At 42.0% G+C, this 19,324-nt stretch overlaps 1 protein-coding gene across 3 annotated transcripts in view; it reads left to right on the top strand.

Annotated features, from left to right (window-relative positions):
• The window catches only part of STAT1 (signal transducer and activator of transcription 1), a 42,356-nt gene extending 27,637 nt beyond the window's left edge, over nt 1-14,719 (top strand). For 2 of the 3 annotated variants that reach the window (XM_061440410.1, XM_061440390.1), the window contains 10 exons: nt 190-273; nt 893-991; nt 2,051-2,186; nt 3,586-3,635; nt 4,338-4,432; nt 5,511-5,656; nt 7,164-7,349; nt 8,562-8,637; nt 9,522-9,621; nt 13,680-14,719. In XM_061440410.1, the coding sequence (XP_061296394.1) occupies nt 190-273; nt 893-991; nt 2,051-2,186; nt 3,586-3,635; nt 4,338-4,432; nt 5,511-5,656; nt 7,164-7,349; nt 8,562-8,637; nt 9,522-9,621; nt 13,680-13,694 (987 nt within the window). In that variant the 3' untranslated portion in view covers nt 13,695-14,719. The remainder of the gene's footprint in view (nt 1-189; nt 274-892; nt 992-2,050; nt 2,187-3,585; nt 3,636-4,337; nt 4,433-5,510; nt 5,657-7,163; nt 7,350-8,561; nt 8,638-9,521; nt 9,622-13,679) is intronic. The other variant, XM_061440399.1, reaches the window with a different exon arrangement.
• Nucleotides 14,720-19,324: the final 4,605 nt, after the last annotated feature.

Here is a 19,324-nt window from a genome sequence, read left to right as displayed (position 1 = left end):
TTCCCTACCGACAGATACTCGGGATAATTAAATCTGGGATAGATTATTAAAAGCTAGAATCTTCTAAATTGTGCCTGATTGGGCTCCTGCTTTCTGGAGCTTGTTAAAATGCTTAGTAATTTCTTGCTAATTGCAGGATCAGTGAACTAATCACTGTATTCTTTTTTTTTTTCCGTTTTCTTTTGCAAGGGTCCTCTCATCGTCACTGAAGAGCTTCACTCCCTTAGTTTTGAAACCCAGTTGTGCCAGCCTGGTTTGGTCATTGACCTTGAGGTAAGACTTACATGTTCCAGAAATGGGAAACTTTATTTGTACTTTAAACTGATACACGTATTTTTATTTTAGACATACTTATCTAATTGCCAAGAAAAAATTGCTGTTTTCAGCCATACTGTCTCAATGCTAATTTAATGGTTCAGTCTGCTAGAGAACTAAGTTAACCTTTGTCTGAAGTGAAAGTTGCTCAGTTGTGTCAGAATCTTTGCGACCCCTTGGACTATACAGTCCGTGGAATTCTCCAGGCCAGGAAACTGGAGTGGATAGCCTTTCCCTTCTCCAGGGGATCTTCCCAACCTAGGGATCGAACCCAGGTCTCCCACATTGCAGGTGGATTCTTTACCAGCTGAGCCACAAGGGAAGCTCCAAGTGTTCCAGTTGAGATGTCTTGTGTTAATTTTTTATATGAAGCTCTGACATTTATTTCTTAATTGAAAATATATGTCAAAGATAACTTCAACTAAAAACCAAAGACTGTACCTTTACATTCTTAATTTTCAAGAATAAAATATATGCAGATATACATAGGGTTCCTTGTTAGGCTGTGAGGCTGCACAGTGGTCTACAGGTACTGTTTCTGGGATTCGAGGATTTCAAGGTCTTTGTCATCTTGTAGACGACCTCTCTACCCGTCGTGGTGATCTCCAATGTCAGCCAGCTCCCAAGTGGCTGGGCCTCTATCCTGTGGTACAACATGCTGGTGGCAGAACCCCGGGTAAGGAAAACACATCCACTTTCATACCAGGGTTTAAAGACCCCCCCTGCTCTAGTTCTGCATATTTGAAAGAGCCTGTATGGGCCAGATGCTGGGGGGAAAGTGGGCACAACTCAACTCATTGCTAAGGAGCTGAGTAATTCTGGAATAGCGAAGCATTCCAGAAGCACGTGTATGTACTAGAAATGAAAAATTACGATTTTCCTTCCATGTGAGTAAGCTTGGGCAACAGATGATTTTGTGTTAGGCCTTTTTAAAAATGTATACACTTGCTAAACAAGCAGGCTCTGTTCTTAAGAGTGCGGATACTCATGGTGCATTAGTTACAATTGGTTCCAGTTATTCACTGTACTTACGTTCTTTGAAGTCACTGTGAGCACTATTTAGCAGATACTGAATCACTGTGCCTGAGGGAAGTATGGTTTCCCGTCAGCCTCTGGCAAAACCCTCGCATCTGCAGATCAATACATCACCTTGTTTTGTTTAAAGATCCCTTATCTAACATACTTGTTGATTCATTAACATCGAACTCACGGCAAACAGCTTTATAACTCAGTCTGAACAAAACTTCTATATCATGTGCATTTGCTCCTTAAGGCATTTAGGAACACTAAACAGCACTTCAGCTCGCCTTTGAGGGGCATTTTTAAAAATGAAATCACCAACAAAAAAACCTACAGAAATGCAAAGACCACAACAGACCTCGAAGAAGACACTGGGTGTGGTGTGAGAGCTGGAACAGGAAGGCAGAGCATAGCTTTGTTTGACTTCAACCGGAAACATACATGTTTGGCGACTCAAAGTTTTCACGGCTCTGTGCCTGGGTACGTCCACAAATGAATGCCAAAGTGCCACGAGTATTGATTCGGGAGTTAAATTTTAGTGAGTAGATAAATGCACAGATATGAGTCTGCAAATAGAACTATTTCTCTTCTTCTGCTGTGAAAATATGTGTGTCATAGACTAGAACTAAACTTTGGCACAGATCCGTGTTTCCATGCTGAGCTTGTGACTGGTGACTCATCAGTGGCTTTTAGCTTCTCGGTGTTTTCTCTCTAGAATCTGTCCTTCTTCCTGAACCCACCTTGTGCACGATGGTCTCAGCTTTCAGAGGTGCTGAGTTGGCAGTTTTCTTCTGTCACCAAAAGAGGTCTCAATGTGGACCAGCTGAACATGCTGGGGGAGAAGCTTCTTGGTATGAGCATATTCACTTTTTATGTAACCAACAATCAAAATTCATAAAAAATATCTTGACTTCTCCTTTCCCCCCTTTGCTCTTCATCTTCAAGTTAGGAGTGTGTTAGGAATCTATTGGCGTTTCCAACTGGCATTTATTATAGGTAAGAGAGAGTGATGCCTCACTTTAGAAGGAGATGCCGACTTGATAGAAGATTTAAATGAATCATTTTCCCATTATCTCATATCCCATAACATTTCTGAGCAAGGCTCCTAAGGGAAAGATTTCTGAGTTATGTAAAATATATTAGTTGTGGCTAAAATAAATTCTTGGAGAAAGGTGAAGTCTGAGAAAGATGAAGTCTGATTAACCTTGGGGAGAAAAAAGTAAGCCCCCAGCATTGTAAGAATCAGGTCCTGGGGCCACCCACCCCACAACACACACCCAGGTCTCTTAGGTCAGGTGGCCCAAATGGGAGGAGACACTGTCCACATTAGGGGACACCCATGATCAGCATCGCCTGATGGGCAGGGTCCAGGCCAAGGTAGAGAATTCCCTTTCAGTAGCTAATGTCATGGATTTATTAGTCTTCTACACTAAGCAAATCTAAGACCCATCAGTCTCAAGGTCAGATCTTCAATGAATGGGAATATCTGAACTATTTTTTTTTCTAAATCCACAGATGGCTTTTTTTCCAGATTTGCTTTCTATACAGCAGAGCTGCATGTCCTGCAGGCATCAGTAGACTTTTCCTAACCTGGATAGCTCTCAGCAGTGCCCTCTCTTGGCCATGTAGCTGTCACAGTGGGGGTCTTGTGCATTTTGGAAAAAGTAAGAAGTCACCTTATTCCATCCCTTGTTTGCTGAGAGTTAAGACAGATACCCTTCCTGCCTGTAATGGCTTATCTGCGATTCTCTGTGAAGAGCGGTGTCAGTCTCACCAGTTCTCATGGCTCAGCTGCTTTGGTTTGTGTAGGAGGTGACCCCTAGGCTTCCTTCCCCTTTCATTTCTCTCACTTGCCTTTTGATTTGCCTCCCTGAGCCTGATTTGGAGGAGGGCTGAGGGAAATACCTAATTAATATCTAAAATAAGCCTATAAAGTTGTGTCAGTTAAATCGATCACCTGCAAGTGATTCTTGGTCTTAGTTTGCACTTGAAAAAAAAACTGCAGGGTCACTGGGAGAGGAGCCTGGTAAGAAAGGAGAGGGAGGACGGCAAGTGCCATTGCACAAGGAGGGACCACCCTAGGCTTCTCCAGAAAGCACAGGCAGTTAGGATCTGAGACTCCTACCGTGTACATCCACCCTGCCTTGGTTGAGTGTTGGCTCTTTGAGAGCAAATACAAGAGCCATCAGCCCAGCCAAAGCTTCAGAATTGATTCCCAGTTCCTGAAAAACCTTGTTTTTATTTGTTTAGGCCCCAACGCCGGCCCCGATGGTCTGATTCCATGGACAAGGTTCTGTAAGGTGGGTGCTGTCTCGGATTTACACTCTGAGTGCTTTCTGCTCTCTGTAGGGTTCTTGGATTTCTCAACAAGGTGCTGGCTGCGCCATGCTTGCTTTGGCAGGTTCCTCTAGCCCATGGAACCCCTAGGACAAGTTGTTTACTTTCCTTCAGCGCGAAGGTTAGGCTCCAAGTGTGAGTCTGACAGGAAGCACCTGTCTGTGTGATAACATTCTCTCACATCCGAAATGAGTCCTCTGTTTGCTCACACTGGGCCCTGGCTTGGCAGCATGTTAGCCCCGTCCGTGAGTAACGTGTGCTCTGTGCTGGCGTGGACAGCCCATGAGCCAGATGACCGTCCCCGAGCCTACTCAAGCAGGGGCCCAGTTCAGGGGGGTGGTAATCGACCCCGTGAGGGTCACCAGACAGTGCTGACAAGCTCGAGCTACTGGAGTTCAGCAGTGGGAAGCCACTGTGATCACCCAGGGGGTCATGCCCTGGCTAGGTCACTAATGTTTGGAGAGGGAAGCAGAGTCTGGCTCAGGATGTGGAGAGCTGGGTGTCTGAAAGCCGATAAGAAGGGGAGGGACGGCTCTGTAGGAGACAATGCTAGCTTTGGCAGCTGGGCAGTCTTTGCAAACTAAAACCCAAGGGTAGGAGGAGACAGGAGAAGTCAGAGTTTGGGATTTCTTGGTTTCTAATGTGTGCATCTATTTACTTGGCAGGAAAATATAAATGATAAAAATTTTCCGTTCTGGCTTTGGATCGAAAGCATCCTTGAACTCATTAAAAAACACCTGCTTGCTCTCTGGAATGATGGGTAAGGACCACAGATAGATGTATTTTTGAAGCATATGTTGAGCACAGACTCCGTTACTGCAAGGCAGAGATAGTCCTGACCTAGACAGACTTCATTATTTGGTGAGACTTGTGAGCATCCCACTGAAACACGCTTACAGGCTATCCCTTCAGGGATTCATTAGTGGGCCCTCATAAGATTAAACTTATACTTCCATAATAAACATATATGTATTTTTTAATTAATTAATGTTTTATTGAAGGATAATTGCTTTACAGAATTCTGTTTTCTGTCAAACCTCAACATGAATCAGCCACGGGTATACACATATCCCCATTTTCAAAGCTGAGTTTAAAAACCCTGAGTGCTATGCATGCATTCATTGTACAAAAATTTCTTGAGCATCTTCTTTATTGCCTCCCAGTAAGGAAGAAAAAGCTGTTTTTAACACAGTAAGTTTAAAGTGTTAGTCGCTCAGTTGTGTCTGACTCTTTATGACCCCATAGACTGTAGCCCACCAGACTCCTCTGTCCATGGTGTTTCCCAGGCAAGAACACTGGAGTGGGTTGTTATTCCCTTCTCTAGAGGGCTTTTTGACCCAGGGATCGAACATGCGTCTTCTCCATTGCAGGCAGTTCTTTACCAACTGAGCCACCAGGGAAGCCCAACTCAGTAAATTGTTTCTAATTTATTCCCAGGGTCAGTTGAGATTTCAGCAAAGAGATTCTTAACTTGGTCAGAAGTTAAGAATATGAAAATGGATCGTCTGAGCCTTCCTCTTCACTGTAAAAGATAAATAAATTCAGACATTTTCAATCACCAAGTGAAAATGAAAGGCTCATTAATCCAGAAAGTATTTATTGAACATCTGTTGGCACCAGGTTAATGAGCTTTTGGGGGAGTTAAGCATATATACGTATGACTGAAATGATTCCTGAAGTGTCAATGAAATAGTTTTAAAGCATCTAAAATAGTCGATACATTTTTATCCTGTGTTCTTGTGTCACGTTGTAGTCATCTTGGTTGGTAAATGAGCAGGAAAATTATAGAATCATGACCGAACCTCAGAGTGCCTCCGTTGATCCCTTTCCGCATCCAGGTGTATCGTGGGCTTTATTAGCAAGGAGCGAGAGCGAGCCCTGCTGAAGGACCAACAGCCTGGGACGTTCCTGCTGCGCTTCAGCGAGAGCTGCCGGGAAGGGGCGATCACGTTCACGTGGGTGGAACGGTCCCAAAATGGAGGTGGTAAGCCAGGGTTCCTGCACACACCCCCATTCGACCCACAGGTGCAAGCCCTTCCTCTACTGCAGATCAGCTCACACAAATAATGAGCCTGTGACATAAAATTGCAGCTCCTGTAGCCCACCCCAGTTGAGCTTCCCTAATAGGAATTTATTGCATACCCAAGAGTTTGTGGGACTCTTTGCATAGAACCTGTTGTGCACATAATGGTTGTTTAAAAGACAAGGTCACATTCTTTCCTCTTGTTCAGGTTTGATACCTGTAGGTGAAGAATGTGAGTCCCTATGACTGGCAGCTAGTTGTTGGGAGGAAACCCATCGTGTGCAGGCATAAGCTTCCAGACCCACTGAGGGGAATCACGTGTGGATGTGCTAGGATGAGGGCTGGTTGTTTGAGGGGGTCCTGGGACTGGTTCTCCACCCTGCCTTCAGACAGAGCATGCGCATGTTTATATGGGGTCTATCTTGGGTTTCTATCTGATGCAGTTCATCCATGGCAAAACAGTTTCGAAAACCTAAGTATACAAAACAGGTTTCTGGGGAATAAGAAACATGTTTTGGTGGAGATGAAAAAAGGTTAAAGACAAACTGGTGACTTTTTCCTGTTACTTTTAGTTTGCTCTGTTTGAAGGATTGGAGGGAAAACTGAACTATTCCAGTGACTTCTGCTTTCAGTTAGAAGATGCGATAAGATGGGATGCTTTTCTAGTTCTATGTATTTTTTTTTCTGGTGAAAAACAAGAGAGCCTGGAGTAGAGCCCAGGGAAGGGGACAGTAGGGGCAGAGCCTGCCTTTTCTGCTTCTCCCCTGGTGGTTCTTTCTGGAGCTTTGCGGAGAGATGGAGCTAGCAAAGCGGGCAGAGATGCACACCGCTGACAACTGGGCAGTCTTAGCCGGGCAGCACCAGCTTTGGTCTGAAGTTCAGGAGCAGAGTCCCTAGAGCACCTGACCTCTGGAATATGAGCCCCAAAGTGAGATCCTGAAACAGTTAGGAAGCAGGAATTCAGTGAAGTCTGGAACTAAGACTAGGAGCAAATTAAAGTTTGGGTGATTTTGCATTCAGAATTATAGAAAAAGATAGCAAATAGGGTCCATTTTTGGTTTGTTTAAAAAGTTTTCCTTGTATTGTCATTGTTTATTTTCATTTTTCAATATGAAAAGAAAGTGAGCTTTTCTGTTAACCTAATCTGTGGCTTGAGCCAAGAAGACCCAAGTAGTAATTAGTTATTTTATGGGTGTCTAGTAAAATTTTTTTGACTAGATTTACAAATCTAAGCAAATAATGACAAATGCAATGTTATTGAGAGTGATGATGGCCTTTGTTTTTCCTGTCTTAATGAAAGGTTAATTTATTTAGAAATGAATCAGTTACACACGCTGTGATGAAACTCCTAGATTATGTTTAGTTCTTACCAGGTTCTGTTAAATCCATAAACTCTGCAGTGTTTTGTTTCTTTCCTCTGTTGTTCTGGGCTATTCCATGGGACTCACTTGACTTTTCTTCCTTTTAGAACCTTACTTCCACGCGGTTGAACCCTACACAAAGAAAGAACTTTCTGCGGTTACTTTTCCTGACATTATTCGTAATTATAAAGTCATGGCTGCTGAAAATATTCCAGAGAATCCCCTGAAGTTTCTGTATCCAAATATTGATAAAGACCATGCCTTTGGAAAATACTACTCCAGGCCAAAGGAAGGTAAGTGAGGAGAGTGCACAGGAGTTGCCTGCTGAGTCATAGCACAGCCTAGTTTTCGCCATGGTCATGTTCTCCCTTCATCTTGTCCAGAGGTTTGCAGACAGGCTTTAATCCTACTCCTCCACACTGCCCTTGCCTTCTTGTAAGTACAGGGCACCCCCTCCTTTTGAATTGGTAAAAGTAGGCCTTCAAAACATAGTACAGTTGACACGTGCTACATTGTTTGGCCTGATACAGAGAGTTAGAAAGGAGCAAATGATTTTTCATTTTAGGGGTGTTGGAAAAGTCCATTTCTGGTCTTCTGTGTTTGTTACATTTTTTACTTTTTCTGAGTGGAAGGGATAAAAGGACCTTTGATGGTCACTTGATTTATGTCAACCCATACCTGAAATTGAGCAAGCGGAGGCCTGGGTGAAGAGAAGTGGTCCCTGCACAGTGACCCAGTAAGTTACTAGGTCTCCTCCTCACTGAGAGCAGGTCTAGGCTTAGCACACAGGTCTTCCACTGCTCAGTCTTCCCTCGACTGTATTTGAGAAAGGGGAAATTAGACTCACCTGCTTTAGAACATGCCAACAGAGTTAATGGTTTTTCAGGATCAGTTATTTGAGTATTAACACAATTACTTGGGGAGAAGATGCCCGCAGCTCACCTTGACTGATGTGTCTATGACACCAGCCAGGCCAGGACCATAAACCAGATGCAACTTCTGTAGGACTTCGGGCCTTGGAAAGAAACATCTCTCCCATCTTGTCTATGTTCAGCACAGAAGAACGTACCTCCCCTTTTCTTCTCGTTGTTTCTGCATCCATACCACAATTTCAGGTGACGCAGGCAGGGAATCTTAGCTGACTGTCAAGGGAAACAAATCCAGTCTTGATCAAAGAAAAAGTTGATTGTTCTTTTTTTTAATTTATTTTTGGCTGTGCTGGGTCTTTGCTGCTGCTCAGGCTTTTCTCCAGTTGCAACGCATGGTCTTCTCATTGTGGTGGCTTCTCTTTTTGCATAGCATGGGCTCTAGGGTGCGTGGGCTCAGTAGTTGCGGCTCCCAGGCTCTAGAGCACAGGCTTATTAGTTGTGGCGCATGGGCTTAGTTGCTCCTCACCATGTGGGATCCTCAGGGGTCTTTACCACTGAGCCAGCAGGGACGTTGCAGTTGATTGTTCTTGTGTGATATCTGCTAACGGAAAGTGTCCACGATGTGTTTGCTTCTAGCCCCAGAGCCTATGGAACTTGATGGCCCTAAAGGAACAGGATACATCAAGACTGAATTGATTTCTGTGTCTGAAGTGTAAGTGAACACAGAAGAGTGGCATGTTTAAAATCCTCAAACAAGCCCCCTGTCCTGGCTGGGGCCTGTTGAAGATGCTTGTTCTTTGCTTTTCCATTGTAATTGTTGCTGTCATCATCACAGTTGGACTTGTTGGAGAGATCCTAATTAGAGATTTTGTGTCACTCCCTGTCAGCGTTTCACTGCCTTTATTAAAAACAAAAACAAAAACAAACAAACCCAAAACAAGGTTGTATTTAAGGTATATAAGTTCTCCCCAAACTGATATTTTGAAAGAGTGTAAATAAAATGAACAAAAATTGATGAGAGTGGGAAAGCAGTTCTTTTTAATGTAGAAAAGGCCAAAGTAATGATTGAGATACCTTTTTTTTTTTGTCCGCTTGCTTTTATTTTGTTGTTTCATTTTGTAAAAGGTAGAAAAAATTTTGGAAAAGTCATTGTCAGTTATTTGGCCTGCAGCACTGTCTTGGGGTGAATGGATGTAGCCTTCATGTAAAAACCCTCTGGAGCAGCTTTATCTGCATACAAACCTCAAGGTAGGGATGAGGGACTCCCCAGACATTTCCTCTGGCGCTTCTTGGGCCAGGGTAGGCGACACGCTGCACACGCTCGCACCCAGGTTTACCCAGGCAGAAGCGGTACAGGACCCAGACTGGCTATTTCTCGCTCACATATCCAGAGTCCAACGTGCTTCATGAGGGGCCGGGCTGGGGACATGAACCTCTTGAGATCCTTGCTTTTTCAAATGTATCTTACAAGTGCACATACTTCTCTTGAAATAAACTGAAGTGATGACACAGGCCAGAGATGAAATGGCCAAGCTGGTGGTACTGCTTCCACAATTTAGATGTCAACATTTCCTGTTTCTTTCTCCCCCATTTTAGTCACCCTTCTCGACTTCAGACCACAGACAACCTTCTTCCCATGTCTCCTGAGGAGTTTGACGAGGTGTCTCGGATGGTGGGCTCTGTAGAATTCGATATGGTGAGTACCAGCACGCAGGGACGATCTCAGTGTTGGCTCTCCGAGGCCAGGAACGCGCTTGGCCAACCCTGGGCCTGTCTGTGAGCTCTCGGAAGGGGCCCAGAAGGATGTTTTCTAGATAAGCTGTGACAACTTGGAGCCTGCTGTGTTTAAACAACCTACATTGTCACCAAGATCTTTATTTCTGGAATTCAGCACCTTCCCCAAAATAATATTTCAAACATTTAAAAATTCACCCTCTGCCTTTTAAAGTTATCCATGTAGAAATCTCATATATAAAGGAACTAAGATTTTCCTGATAAGAAAATGTTTTCCTTTGGCCTGTTGTTTCAGCCCTGTGTCTGAGTGAAGAGGTGTTATTTTTAGGAAGGGAGACTAACGCTTGGTAGTTGCAATCTTTGTAGAGATTTGGCGAGCCACAACGAAACACTTTCACCTGCTTTATGTTTGAGAGCTAACTTGTGCCGCTCACACCTGGAGCTGGGAAGGGCTTGTCAAGAGTCAAAAGTTCAAGGAATGAAATACAGTCATGAATACTATAAATGAAATACTGTCATGATTGTCAGTATAAGGATAAGAACCGGGCTGTCCACCAAAAGAGTGATTCTTTCTTTGGGAGAATGTTTTTCAGAGTGTCAACGAGTATTGTCTGCCTGAAATCTGAAATCTTATCTCTTAAAAATTTTATTTTTTTATTGGCTGGATGTTTCCTGATGCTGTTTAATTTTAAGCTCTTTTCCACATGAAGCTATTCCAGTTCATTTTTTAAAATTTTCTTAGTTAAAAAAGAAAATCTCTCTGAGTCATCCCCAGTCTGTCTTTATCGCTGTGTGCCCCAGGCCAGGGATCGGGGGTTGAGGGGTGGTGAGGGGGAGGGTGGTCCTGGCACAGACTGCATTAAGCGGAGGAGGGAGCAGATGCCGGTTGAGAGGGTGCCATCTTCCGACATTCAGGGTCACAAATCCTTGAGTTCAGGGAAGGCATTTGTGTGTCATCAGTAGTATCTGTTTAGACTTAAGTTTCTGGCATGTAACCTTATCTTTTTCCCTCACTTGCAGAAGTATGGGCTAAAATCTTTAGAGACTGTGCTTTCTTACACCCTCCTGATTGTTGAGGCTGAAAAAAAAATTACTTGGAAAAATGCTTAGGTAGTGTAATAGCAAAATAGTTCTATTAGCAAATGAAAAATGAAACTTTTACATGTATAAGGTTGCATTCTCTGTTGGAATGTAGCTCCCCACTCTGCTCTGAAGTGCTCTGTGAGCCCAGCACAAAACTGGAATAACTGTAAAGCCCTGTTCAGAAATTGTAAGACCAATGGACAGAACCCAGCAACCGTGTGTTTGTTTGTTGTTCCCGAGCAGGTTGCATCATCATGGTCTTCATCACTATTAATAGGTGACACTTGTTAAGCTCTTTCTGTGTACCGGGCATGCTACTGGTAGAAACTTAGTCCTCACACCGATCTTCTGAGTTAGATATTATTATTTTTCCTACTTTACAGATGTAAACAAAAAGTTTCTCCAAAATTAACAAATTTGCCTAAGATCAGGTAGTCAGTAAATGAGGGAATGAATATTTGAATCCCCCTGGGGTGCCTCTGGACTGCATGTTCTTGTCTACTCTCCTGAGACCCCCTCACCTAGAAAGCTCATCTCTGATTCATTTCAAACCTGGACCCCAGGGAAGCTGTTTGCACTTGACACTGAGTGTGTGCTATTCTGGTTTATTAAGATGAAGGCAGCGTAACCTTTGGGGGAGAGGCTTGTGTTTGTTATTTGGAAATCTGCACTCCACCTCTGTCACACCATTATCCCCTGTGACCTTGAGAAAATAAGATGGATTAATCCCCTCCATCTGTGCATGCAGCATGACTGCTTTCTCTGCTTCTCTGTGCTCTGGGAATAATAACAGTGGGAGCTATTTACTTTAAATAAATACTAGGAAATGGTTTTATGGCTCTGGATCCCCTCTCCCCCTGCCCAGGAGCCATCCATTCTATTCCAGGTGATTTTGTTCATTTCATTTGTAGAATAAAATCTATTTTTGCACATACGCACACATACAAATCTCCGGATTAAACCCATGGAAGATTTAAGAGCTAAAACAGGCTCTAATATGGGCACAGCACTGGTGAGACAAAATAAAAGTTAGATTCTGTCTCCGAATTGGCTGGACTCCACCTTGTCTGTCCCAAATTGTCCTCCGCCATGGCCTGATTTCCTTCTAGTGTCCAGTCTTGGGAGTTAGGGCGTATGCTCTGAAATAGACCTTTCATGGAGCTGGCTGGTGTTCGGGTGTGTCTGGGGGTTGTCTCTCTGGAGCAGCAGGCACTGGAGCTGACGCCTGGTGCTGCTCCAGAGCCGGAGGACTGCAGCCTCCTGAGACAGAGCACCAGTGTTCTCTGTAGCCTGACTGCAGTATTTGTTTAGTCTGGCTTTCCTGTACAGTAAATTTTTCCCTCCAGGACTTCATGAGAACCAGGCTCCTCTCCTGGAGGCCTTTGGGCAATGCTGATATTAGTAGGAACATTTATTAATTGTCTGCTATTTTCCATTGACTATACTAAGCATTCTTCTGGGCTTCCCTGGTGGCTCAGATGGTAAAGAATCCACCTGCAATGCAACAGATCCTGGTTTGACACCTGGGTTGGGAAGATCCCCTGGAGAAGGAATAGACTACCCATTCCAGTATTCTTGGGCTTCCCTGGTAGCTCAGCTGGTAAAGAATCTGCCCACAAAGCGGGAGACCTGGGTTCGATCCCTGGGTTGGGAAGATCCCCTGGAGGAGGACATGGCAACTCACTCCAGTATTCTTGCCTGGAGAATCCCCATGGACAGAGGAGCCTGGTGGGCTACAGCTCATGGGATTACAGAGTCAGACATGACTAAGCACATAGCACATACTAAGTATTCTATATATGCTGTATAATTTAACCCTTTCAACAACAAGTCTGTTAGGGACTCTTCTTCAAATAGATGAGGAGCTTGGGATTTGGAGGTGAAGGAACATGGCTTGATCACACAGCTAGTAAGACACAGTAACAGGATTTGGATCCATGCCCACTTGCTTTCTCTCTGTCTCTCCAAAGACCACCGTCTTTACATATTTTTACTCTCAGCCAGATTGAAACATAGGGGCTAAAACTTCATTGTGCTTTTCAATCCAAAATATTTTCCTAGGAACCCACAATGTACCACCCACTATTGACTACTTGGGATTAAAAAAAATAAAAGGACTGTTTTCAAGGGGCATGTAGTCTAAAGCTGTGTTGCTGTTGGTGTTTTGGTGGTGGTGGGGTTGGTGAATGATTCCCTGGGTGGGGCTGTCCTGTGCATTGCAGAATGGATAGCAGCATTCGTGGCCTCTCTTCACTAGATGTCAGTAGCCCACACCCCCACACCCAGTCATGCCAATGCAGAATGTCTCCAGGTGTTGCCGGAGGACAGAATCACCCCGGTTGAGAGCACCTGGAGTAAGGGGAGGGCCCAGCATAGACGTGAGGGGGGATGTTTGTTTCAGGCTGTGTCCTGTGGATGAGCAGTTCTGGGTCTACGAACGGCCCTATTGGAGGCAGCTGGGCCAGAGGCACGGCTAGGGGAGGAGTTCCTAAGCCTTCTGCTTGTCTAGCCAGTACCTGAAACTCCTTCATCTGTTATTCCTACTGAGTGGCCTTTAAGGAAAATACATCATTTTCCCCAGGTTCGTCTCTCCCTCTGGCGTGCAGCTCAGCACTGCTTCACCCTTGTTTTGCATGAGCAGATTTGCCACATTGCTCAGTCCCCAGACTTGCCCAACAGCAGAAAGCTTTATTCAGCCTGGATGAATTGACAGAATTAAGCCGGTAGGCTGCAGAGTAATAATCCATCAGCTTAGGTGGTATAAAAGGTCTCGATTAGGCTAGGAAAACGGATAGCACATGCTGCAGGCCCTCTAATCCCATGGTGGTTTTTTGCTGGGGGATGTCTTTCTACTGTAGGACACACAAGGAATGTTAGCTATGAGTCTGCGTTTTACAGGACCAGTGTAGTAATGTCATTACATTTTCTCTCTTACAGATGAATGCGGTCTAGAGCATGAATTTTCTCATCTTCTCTGGAGACATTTTTCCTTCCCACCTGTGATTCCCTTCTGCTACTGTGTTCCCTCACATCCTGTGTTTCTAGGGAATCTAAAGAAAGGCCAAGAAATTTGCTGCAACCTGTTGATAGCAAGTGGATTTTTCCCTAATTCAGAAACATCTGTTACTCTGAAGGGCTTCATGCATCTTATTGAAGGTAAAATTGAAAGGCCTTCTCCACATAGAGGGTTTAGATGAAAAACATCCTGGTACACCAAAATCATCAGGACTAGAATGAGAGTCCTTTAGGAAAGGTGAGACATTTAGCAGCATGTAGTAGATGCTATGCATAGTCAGGGCCCAATTGTTACAGGTGGTTGGATAGATCACATGGTTATTCTTATTTGTTCTCTCTGCTTTAAATATAGCCTCAAGTTTGCCAGTGGCTTGCCTGTGAAATAGTGCAAAGCTGTCCTGTATCTGGGCAGAGGATAAAAGTTATGTGTGTTATTATATTTTCCACACTGGCCATTGAAAACTAAAGATTCTCTTTCTTGGGAGAATTAGCTTTTGGTATGGCTTTATGATGCTGGCTAATATCAATAGAAGGAAGTAAACTTTACAAATTCATGAGTAGTATCTTCCATTTCAGCTTTAATACCAAAGTTGAATATATTCTGCCTTCATCATGAAATTGAAGTTAGTAAATGAAACGGTCTTCACAGTTCTATCAAGGGAGCCAAACTATTAACAGCTCTCTTAAGGCAAATCCTATTATTTTTTCAAAAAGTTGAAATTAATTGTAGATGTAAACAAACTCAGAAATTTAATGCATGTTTCATAAGTGGGTTCACTTGTCTTTATTGTTTAGTAAAAATTTTAAAATTGAGAAGAAAAACTAGTAATTGACAAATCATTAGGTGGAGATTATGAGAATCCAATAATTTGAAAACTCATCCTGTGTAACTGCCTTGAGAATTGGGTAATTTTCACTGGCAAATGTGTATCTCTCACAAATACATTACAGATGGTTCCACTCTCTCTCTTGTGCTTTTTCTAGATCTGTTTTGGACTGGATGATGTTTTGTGAAGTGTTGTGTTTCTTACCTTGCCCCTTCCCTAGCACTGACATACACAGAAGTGGTTTGGGGAGTAGGTTTGATAGAGGTCTTCTAGATAACTTTCACAAACAGCTGTCTGCAGCTGAATCATATTTTTCTGCTATCACCACCACAATCATATTTTTATGTAAATACTGTATTTTTCTGGTGGGGATAAAGTTTTCTTGAGGTCTATTTTAAAGTATGTGTATTACATTAAATATAATACGCACATGGTACTTTATTAAACAAATTAAAACCTCCTCTCGGTTTTTACATAAGATGATTGACATGAACCTGAGTTTGCATTGACTTTTTAAATTAAAATGATAAAGGAACAAAGAAGACAGCAGTTTAAAAAGGTGTTTGTAATTCCTGCTATTTAGCTATTTGGTATATTTTTGCCCTCTAAAAATGCTTTGGCATAGTTTCATTTTCCTGCATGTCCAGAGATTTTGTTTACTTTTTTAAAGTATTAAACTTATAGTCTGTTAAAAATAATATCTGGTGTAAAGATTTTAAACATTCCTGGCATTGTCTGTAGGTTTGATGTTTTTCTCATCTTATGTTTAAACATAAAAATGTCACTCCTTATTTTTAAATAAGACCAATATCATTTTCCTAAGTGTTGCCTTCTCTTACCCTGATTAAGGTAGGTTAGTGGAGGAGATGAGAGAAGAAACATTACTGAGAGAAGTCATAATGAGTACCATAAACAAATGAAAATCCTTTGGTCTTGGTGACCACCATAGCTGCCTCCAAGTGCAGAAATAATTTGGTATTTTAAAATGAATTTCAATACTGCTATAATGTGTTTTTAATTTTAAAATACATGTAAAATGTGACTGTTGTCTCCATAGCAGCATCTAAAACCTACACCTCCTTGATGAGGTGAGGTATTACTTCCTGAGAAGTTATTGCACCCACACAAAAAGCTGCCATTTTTTTTTCTCCAAAGATGCTCTAAGCCAGAAAGCTGTGACCCTCTTAAAAGGCATTGAGTGCTGGGGGAAAAAAAACAGTATAATAGAAGAATCACTAGGTTAGACGTAAATGGGCAGGTTAGATTCAACTGTTGTTTGAGCTATCAGGGAATGGTGGTATAAGCTTGAATTCTGGCCTCATAGCAAATATGACCATTCTCATCTCCCTGTCTGCAGTACTTGTATTTAGGAAATATCAAGTTTTTTCATAATAAACATCAAGAGTGTATTTCTCCAGGGAATGAAGTACAACAGATAAATGCCCTGCCTAGCTGGTTATGTTTGTATTTCTATGTATTTGATCATTATAAGAAGTCACTGAGTAGATCCTGGTAAAGGGATGTTTGTGTGTTTTAAGAGTATTTCTGGTATGATGTTTTATAAGCACAGAACCTTTATGTACCACTTAGGACAAATTTCTCCCTTTTCAGGAAAGTGTTCTCTGAAGTGGCAGTAAATAGTATTAAATAATGGAAGTCTATTTGTTGTCTGTAAGCTGAAATGGAATATTAGGTCTTAATTGAACAAAGCACTCCTTTCACATCTGACTATCCCAAGAAAAAACCAGAAATGGTTTTGAAAGCTCTGGTACTTTAAGATGCTGTGCCCAGAGTAAGGGGTGTTTACTTAAGTGGCTTCTGCTTAGTAAGATTCATTTATTAGTTCACCAGATATATGTTGAGCACCTGCCATGGCCTAGGCACTATTCTAGATGTTTGGGAAACTAAATTGGCAAAGTAAACCAGACAAAGATCTCTGGTTTTGTGGAACTTATGATGGTCTGAGATACTGGATCGTGTATCTAGTACAAACATCTTACCTATTAAAACTTAAGAAAGCTTTTGTGAAGCAAACATAGCCAAAAGTTATGAATAATTTAAAGGTTATACAAAAATATACATAATTTCAAAGTAATGGCATTCATCCAAGAAAGGGTGAGTAGAGATTTTGGATGTCTCTTCTAGTTGTAAAATGTCCCTAATATAGACAAACTGTTTGACTGTTATAGCAAGCAAAGCAGATTACTTTGTGACAAACAACTTTGATTGTTGAAAATGGACAGCCATGGCATTTGTGGTGTTTATGTACCTTCTCTGTGGTTAGAAGACCATGTGACCCTGAACCAGGGTTTTCTGGCTCTGGGAGTGAATGCCATTCCATACATGGATGGACCAGGTAGACCCCAGTGTGGCAGCACTGAGTTCAGTTCCCCCAATACACATTAAGACATTTGTGAAAATACCCTCTCTTTTCATTAAAAGAGGTTCAAACCCTCCTAGTGAAAGATTTCAATGTAGCAAATATTTACTGAGCACCTCCTGTGAAAGGATAGTGTTAGCTTCTAAGAGGACTAGAAACATGCCTGTGGGTCTTCTCACCTTCAGGGATGAAGTGCTTACAGAATTTTCATCCTAATCGTTGCAGTAACCCTACTGCAGTAGTTTCTGCAGTAACTACTACTGGCATAGTACCTGGGTCCATAGGAGGCATGAAAAATGCCTATATGTAGTTCCTATGTTCAGTGGAGTTTCCAACCCAGTGATGTAAGAGAAAACCTTTTTTTTAAAAGAATCATTTTTGGTTTTTTGATACATGTATTTATTAAGCTGTAAAAAGCAAAACTACCTGATTTCAATTAAAATAAATATTTTTCAATTTCAGAATACTTACAACTTACAGTTTTAAGATTAGATTCACTTTGGGAGGTTCTGGAAGCAAATACATTCATAGCTGTACAATCCCCAGAAAGAATCTAAATCCAGCATTAGGTCATTCAGTTCCTGCCAGGCAGATAACAGCATCAAATGGTCAATAGCTGATCCAGTTCTGCAGCTAAAGGGCAGGATGGGCAGCAGTGGGGTACAGCACATGACACTCAGATATGAGATCATTAGAATGGAAACCAGCAAAAACAACAGTGTATACAAAGCTTTAAAGAAACACCACCATATAGAGCTCTGTGGTACCGAAAAAGCACATATGATCCTAAAGCCAGAATAAAAAGATCTTTGGAGCATAGTGATGGCAGCAGTTAACAGCACAGTTAAAAGTATTTAAGTCAAATGTGTTCATTATTATTACCAGCCAATAGCAAATAGCCAGAGCAAGACCCAGTCTACAGTCATAAATAACATCGTGTGTAAATAAGGGCACATTTAACTAAACAACAAAGATTGCACAGAATAGTTTTGATCTGAGAAAAGATGAAAATGCTTTGTTCCCAAGTAACAGAACAAAAATGCTCAAAATCATTGGCAGTCTTCGTCACATAACTGAACTATCTTAATGTTTCATTTAAATCACACAGAGCAGGCTGCTGTTGGAGCAATTATTTCAAATCATTTCAATTACAGAGTGTCTACCCCATGATATCTTTGGGAATAATGCTGTTCCTCTGCAGCATTTTACAAATACTACCTATCTACATGTCTGATAGACCCATGGGGTAGGAACGCCCACCCACCATACTCCACACAGAAGCACAGACTTGAGAATGGCTTCGTGCCTGATGCAGCTCCGTTAAGGAACACCCACCATGTTCCACCTACCGAGGTGCTGCCTAGGCAATAAGGGACAATGGCAGAAGTTACTGATTTAGACTGGGAGCAGTAATTGAAACACCTGGAGGCCGCTTGAGTGGGAATAGGAGCCACTGGGCATGATAAAGCCTGGAAGCAGCAGTGTGTGCTGACAGAAAGGGGAAGAAAAAGGAATTTATTATATTAACATAACAGCCAGCATTCATGTAGCTGAGGACTCTGCTCATTTCACTAAATACAGCTTCAGAGAAGTCCATTTGTGTGTGTGTTTAATTTCAGAAATCCTCATTAACATACCCTTTTATACCTCTGAGGTATGACAGGATAATGTATATGTGCAGTTCCTCCCCAAGACAAATGATGGATTTTGATTTAAAATGAAATAGCCTTTTCTTATTATTATACTGTAAAGTCCACCAAAAATATACAGTAGAAAATCAGGAGAAAATGGGAACGATCTAGTGATCCCCTAAACAGAATAGATACCTTGATGCAGACTTTTAATGACAGGTTTTAAAACAAATGTTATTTGTAGCAGTTCCCATACCTTCATAACAACTTTGGTAGCTTAGAGCATGTCTGAATTTATCCTGAAAGCTGAAAAATATCTTCTTAAAGAGCTGTCGGAGCACATCCCTTCCTTTTATTGGCTGACGAATTGGAATAATTTGTATTTAGCTTAGTAATCTGTCTCTGGTTCAACTCCTGTAGACAAATGGCATAGTTACAGCTCGGATGCCAAATACAGGAGGCATTTTCTGTTTTATTGTGGAAAACATGAAAACTGCATAGTATGCCAGCACCCACTTTCCCAGCTAAAGGAAAGAGGCAAAGAGCTAAATGTCTGGGAAAAGAAGCTGGTCTAAGGGGATGTAGAAAAAGGAAATTCTTTCCAAAATATTTTAACTACATTCACACATAACGTTTTGGTCACCAAACATACCTTAAACAGATTCCCTGATAAAGTCTAATTAGAATTGGTCTATCCTACTAACAGTTGTTAACTATTATAATTTTTAG

Source organism: Bos javanicus, chromosome 2, assembly GCF_032452875.1.
Source record: "Bos javanicus breed banteng chromosome 2, ARS-OSU_banteng_1.0, whole genome shotgun sequence".
Lineage (NCBI taxonomy): Eukaryota > Metazoa > Chordata > Mammalia > Artiodactyla > Bovidae > Bos > Bos javanicus.
This window is presented reverse-complemented; position numbering and strand designations above follow the sequence as displayed.